Here is a 6,241-nt window from a genome sequence, read left to right as displayed (position 1 = left end):
ACAATTCAAAATCACAATGAGATATCATCTCATACCAGTTAGAATGGCAATCATTAAAAAATCAGGAAACAACAGATGCTTGAGAGGATGTGGAGAAATGGGAACACTTTTACACTGTTGGTGGTAGTGTAAATTATTTCAACCATTGTGGAAGACAGTGTGGTGATTCCTCAAGGATCTAGAACCAGAAATACCATTTGACCCAGCAATCCCATTACTGGGTATATACCCAAAGGATTATAAATAATTCTGCTCTAAAGATACATGCACACATATGTTTATTGCAGCACTATTTACAATAGCCAAGACTTGGAACTAACCCAAATGCCCATCAATGATAGACTGGATAAAGAAAATGTGGCACATATACACCATGGAGTACTATGCAGCCATAAAAAAGGATGCGTTCATGTCCTTTGCAGGGACATGGATGAAGCTGGAAACCATCATTCTCAGCAAACTAACACAGGAACAGAAAACCAAACACCACATGTTCTCACTTACAAGTGGGAGTTGAACAATGAGAATACATGGACACAGGGCGGGGAACATTACACACCAGGACCTGTCAGGGGGTCGGGGGCTAGGGGAAGGATAGCATTAGGAGAAATACCTAGTGTCGTTCATGTGTTGATGGGTGCAGAAAACCACCATGGCACGTGTATACCTATGTAACAAACCACGTTCTGCACATGTATCCCAGAACTTAAAGTATAATAATAAAAATTTTCAAATAAAAACTTAAATATCTACATTTTAATTCAAAAATGAAAATGAAAGCCTCTAGAGAAGTTTGTGGCACACTTAGCTTTATTGAAATTGAACAAATGCTTTTTAAAATAACCCCTTGTACAGCACATGTAAAATTTAATTATTTCCTTATATTTTTACAGGTTGTCTTTTATCTGAGTAAGCAAAAATACGTCTTTTTTTTTTCTTACTTAAAACATGTAGCCAGAATTCAAACCACGTAGCTCTGGTACCAAAAAGGCAACGGGTTATGAAAATCACAGTACAATTTTAAAATTCTTTAAGTTAGTTAAGGATATTTAAAACAATGTTCACTTATATTGACAGTAGAAATCATGGATCAGTTGACATTAGGACTAGTAGTTACACCTACAATGAGAGCAGAAATGGAAAGTTCAAGCTGACCTGAGCTACACTGTTCAGGACACACCATCTCCATAAATACTGTAGCTGAGTAGCTGCAATGGCTAGTCACAGTTGGGCAATTAAAGTCACATGTAAATATAGCCAAAGCAAAAATATATATATAGTACACTAACTTGGATATTAAAATAAAGTGGGCATTTATTAAGAGGGTACACTATCAAATTAATTACACAATGCACAATTTAACTTTCAAAATTTTATCTTGGAAAGAAAAATATTTAAAATGCACACCTATGTGGACAGTAAGTAGAAATTTTTCTGTCATTGGTGTTTATTTTGTCATTGTTATTTACTGGATAAGTAGAAATAATTTACGACCCACAAAAGGATTTCTCAAGTGAAACACTAATTACAGACATTGTAAAGAACATAGCTTAGGAGGCTTGTTTTAAAAACGAGGCAGCATTTTCCTGAAAAAGTTTGGTCCTTGACTCACTATAGGCTAGTCACTATGGTCAGATGGTTAAGCATTTTTGAAGTGTGTGTGTGTTTGTGTGTGTGTGTGTGTGTGTGTGTATAGCTAACTTTTCAGTACCAGAATTAGTCAAAGCCAAACCAAACCGAAAGGACCAAAAGGCAAACAGCCCTTGAGAACTTGACCCCGCATATCGTGTCTTATTGATGCACATATCATGTCTGACTGAAAGAACAATGCTAAAGACTATAGAAGGGAATTAACGTTCCCGTGATTCTGCAGCCCCTCAATTTTGTACAGTTTTCTTCATCACCCATATAACTTGTCTTTTTTTCTTGTAGGTGCCAGGAAACCCACCCCCATGACCCTCCCTCCCCCCTCCCTCAATCTTCTCCTCTGTCAAAGTGTTATAAAGACAATTTCACTGTGTATTTACAAGCACAACACTGAGGCAATAAGGTCCCAGGGTCTGTAGGGCACATCTATTTCTTGTGGACATCTTCATGCCGAATGATTTTGTATGTGATCCAGTAAAAGATGTTGAAAATGAGGAAGGCCAATGGGAAGGCAGCTCGAGATATCGTGTCAATCCTTTTTGCCCGGTCCACAAACTTCTTCTTGATGGCATCTGCATCTTTTGGGGGTTGTGGGAGCGGGTTGGCAGGTGTGGCCTTGACAGCTGTTCCATCTTTCACTTGGAGGCAGTGACCCATTCCATAACCACTAAAATTAAAACGACTTTCACGAGTAACGTCTTCTTCCTGACAGAATAAAGACAGAGGAAGCACAGATTGGTTGTCAGTCAAGTTAGATGGAAGATGCTTAAAATTCTTTAGACGTAAAAGGATAAATCACAGTTAACTGGTGGTGTGGGAGGCTTTTGGAATAGGGAGTTCTCTTTCAAGTTCAACTCCATTATTCATGGAACAGATACAGTTCATTAACTTTTCAGACTGAGAAATTAAGGGTAAGAATAATGACTCTGTGGTCATTTTAATTAATTAATAAACAGAAACACCTACATTATATTCAGTACTGACTTTTCCAAAATCTAGTTTATTAATCCCTAGATGTGAATAGAGATTTTAAAGCAGTTCTCCAAATCCCAATGTTGCACTGTAAATCTATCAGGAGGACCATTCATTCATTCATTCATTCAGAAAACATTTACTGAGCCTGTGCTGTGTCCCTGGCCCTAAGGAACTTATAGTATTGTTGTTCATTCACAGCGCAATTCCTCCATTAACATTAGGTTTAATGTTGATGTTACATCTAAGATGAGCCCCTTAAATATATACCTGTTCCCCCTCCAGTCCTCTAGTTCATCTCTTTTATATAGCAGAGATTAAATATTCATTAATAATTTTCCAGTGTTGATTTTAACATTGATTATTTGGCTGGTGAACCATTTCTACCATATTTAAATGTGTCATTTTAGCTGATATCAGTGATATTTGTATTGATTATTTCTACATAAATTAGATAAAAGCCTGAAAAATTGTATTTATTCCTCGGTATAAAGGACAAATAGCCTTAGAGACAAATGTATGGGATCTGGGTTTGTGTTTGGGTCAAAGGAGGGGGTCAAATGGTGGGGTCGAAAAGGTGGGATTGAAATGACTTAGCTGTAAACAGCCATCAATTGAATTATCTTCTTCTGTAACTAGATTACTGCCTTCCACAATAATATGCAACTCCTCTGAGTCACCAGAGGCACTGAACTCTTTATCTTGCCAGAAAATAATAATGGTTATGTTTCCCAAAAGACATGGAAACTTGGTATTAATTTTATTTCATTAATGCTTACTGCATGTCAGTAGTGTCTTCAGCCACATATAAAAGGTATACTAAATGAAGGACTTATAATGTGAATGACAGCCTAAGTATAACTCAGATGGTACAACAAGGATAATTTGTACCTTGTGTACTTAAATGAGTTTTTTAAGTTCAACAGCAGATCTCTGGAGAGATAAGGAAGGTGAGAAGAGCTATTTCAGTTAATTACACTTCATTATGTGCAAAATGGGGAGTGAAAGAGCATGTAACAGTTTAAAGAGTGGTGCAAGGACTTCAGAATAGGTAGAATAGATTATAGGATACATGCTCAGATGGGCAGCTGCAGAACCTGGAAGGCAGAACAGATTTGCTTCTATGTGGCTCATTTAGCTAGATTAGTGTAGTAACCAGGTGCCACCTCCCTTTGTGGGAGACACATGCAGCCTGAAAATGGAGAGTTCAACAGAGTCCTTGAGGCTTTTGATTTATCGACATTGCCCATTGTGATACAGTATCTCTGGTGAAGCCAGCCCTAAACATGGCTGAACATTCCATTGCAACCTGGCAATGGCTTGGAATTTGAGCTGGAGAGATAGCAATTGTGAATAATTGCCAAATATTCCATGTCATCCTTCACCATGTAAATTTGATCTCTTGGAAAATCAGGCTGAAAAACAGAAACCTCATTTGCTTGATACATTACTAGAATTTATTAATGAATGCACCTAGTGCTTCCAATAAAAAACATTAATTATAACCTTTATCATTATTATTTTTTGAGACAGAGTCTCACTCTGTTGCTCAGGCTGGGGTGGACTGGCGTGATCATGGCTCACTGCAGTCTCGACATCCTGGGTTCAAGTGATCCTCCCCGCTCAGACCCCTGAGTAGCTGGGACTACAAGTGTAAGCCACCATGCCCAGCTAATTTTTTGTTTAACTTCTTGTAGAGATGGGGTCCCACTATGTTGCTAAGGCTGGTCTCAAACTCCTGGGCTCATGTGATTTTCCTGCCTTGGCCTAGTTGTAACCTTTAATCAGACCAATGTATCACAAAAATCCGTCCAAAGCTCTTTAAAAAGTAACTGTAAAACTACTACTTTATAAAGCCATCTTTCCATACTTTTATTTATATGGGATTGTCCTACACAAGTTGGCTAAAGGCACTCTGTCTCATTTCTTAACAAAAATATAATAAAGGATTTTTAATTCAACCATTAATTGTTGAGTGTTGCCTCTGTGACAGGCATTGTACTAGGTGCTGGGAGACAATTGATGAAGTTGGACAAGGGCTCTATCTGCATGGAGCTTTCAGAATCTGGCAGAAGGGGCCAAACTAAAGGTATTATCATATAAGGAAGTCAGCAAACAAAATCCAGCCTAACATCGGAGTACTTCCATGTGCTTAGCTATATAAACTCGATAATGAAGACTTAAGTGGGACTCAGATTCAAATATTAAATCTGTTTTCTTTGCCTTAAAATATGAATGATATATTTTATGGATGCAAAAGTTTTAAATAAGTGAAGCCTTTCAAAATGTGGAATAACCAGATTAATTATTACAGTGTCATCAGTGTCCTCATAACTATCTGAAGACTTACTTAGTGCTTAGCAAGAAAAGGAAGCACATACAAGTCATTAGGAGGAGGGGACTTGTTATAGGCAGTCTTGGACTTCCCAGCTACTACTAATTGGTAATTAGATCTCAACCAGTGTGAAGTAGAAATGATGCCAATTGGTTTCGTAAAGAGAGATCTGCTCTGGGAATTTGGATATTTCTGTTCTGTGCCTGCTCCAAGGCTTATAAGCTGTGTTGACCTTAGGCAAGCTACTTATTCTTTCACAGCCTCAGGGACCTCATGCCAAAAATGTCAAGGCTGAGCTGGGATCTGTGGGTTTCAGCTTTGGCTGCTGGGGAACCATGTATTTGTATAGATACAAATACATGTATGCCTGCCTCCCCTCCCAGCCCCTTCTAAACCAGTCTCTGGGGATGAGAACTTAGGATCTATTTTTTTTAAAGATCCAGTGACTCTAATGTAAAATGTTGGAAACCACTGGTCTAGATGAGTTCTGATGTCCATCTCTAAAATGTACAACCTATTCTGTATTTCTAAGTCTAAAATTACTATTCAAATAGAAACAACCCCTCAAAATACCTTTCTCCTTATCTGCTCAAATTTACTGTGCTGTTTTTTCCTTTGCATATCTGCAGAATCTTGCAAATTACAGTTCTCACCTCTATAAACCTTTAGAAACTCATGATGAAGCATATAGTTCACTGCCTCAGTAAGATAATGTTCTTTTAAATTCTGAAGCCCCTAAAGAAATAGAAAGGGTATGTAGGTAGTAAACTGTTTTTAGCACACAAAACAAAAGGAAACTTAAATATACATGTCCACATGTCTTTTCAGACTGACTCATTCATTTAATTTCTGTAGTCTTTCATCACATACTGTGAATGGACAGCTGAAAAGATTAACTCATTCAACTAACTAACAGAGCTAGAATAGAAGGATGCCAGGTTAGAATCTCATTATAGTGTACATCGTCATGAAAACTGTGGGGGCTTAATAAACGTTTGCTGAATAATGAACAAAAGGGAATTTTAAGAGAGTTTTCCCTATGCTTGAAAATACTTTCCTCATTTATTCAACACTATTTCAAATTATGCTTCTGAGCATAGTTATAGCTAATTTAATCAATTCTTTAAAATTCTCTGCCACAAAAATAAAACTGTTGTGGGTAAAAATTATCCATTTAAGTTTTTATATGTAGGAGGTATGAATGCTAGTTTAAGGGTCTTCTTATTTACCATTATGATGCATTCAATGCCTTTTAAATATAGAACTTTATGGTATTCACATCAAAGG

At 37.3% G+C, this 6,241-nt stretch overlaps 1 protein-coding gene across 1 annotated transcript in view; it reads right to left on the bottom strand.

Moving 5' to 3' along the window:
* Positions 1-792: 792 nt before the first annotated feature.
* The window catches only part of LOC108534111 (glycine receptor subunit alpha-2), a 53,983-nt gene continuing 48,534 nt past the window's right edge, over positions 793-6,241 (bottom strand). The window contains exon 2 of the mRNA XM_017879254.1: positions 793-2,352. Within this exon, the coding sequence (XP_017734743.1) occupies positions 2,074-2,352 (279 nt within the window). The 3' untranslated portion in view covers positions 793-2,073. The remainder of the gene's footprint in view (positions 2,353-6,241) is intronic.

This window comes from Rhinopithecus bieti, unplaced genomic scaffold (assembly GCF_001698545.2).
Source record: "Rhinopithecus bieti isolate Rb0 unplaced genomic scaffold, ASM169854v2 scaffold_1469, whole genome shotgun sequence".
NCBI classification, from domain to species: Eukaryota; Metazoa; Chordata; class Mammalia; order Primates; family Cercopithecidae; genus Rhinopithecus; species Rhinopithecus bieti.
The sequence above is the reverse complement of the archived record's forward strand: the minus strand, read 5'-3'. Positions and strand labels throughout refer to the sequence as shown.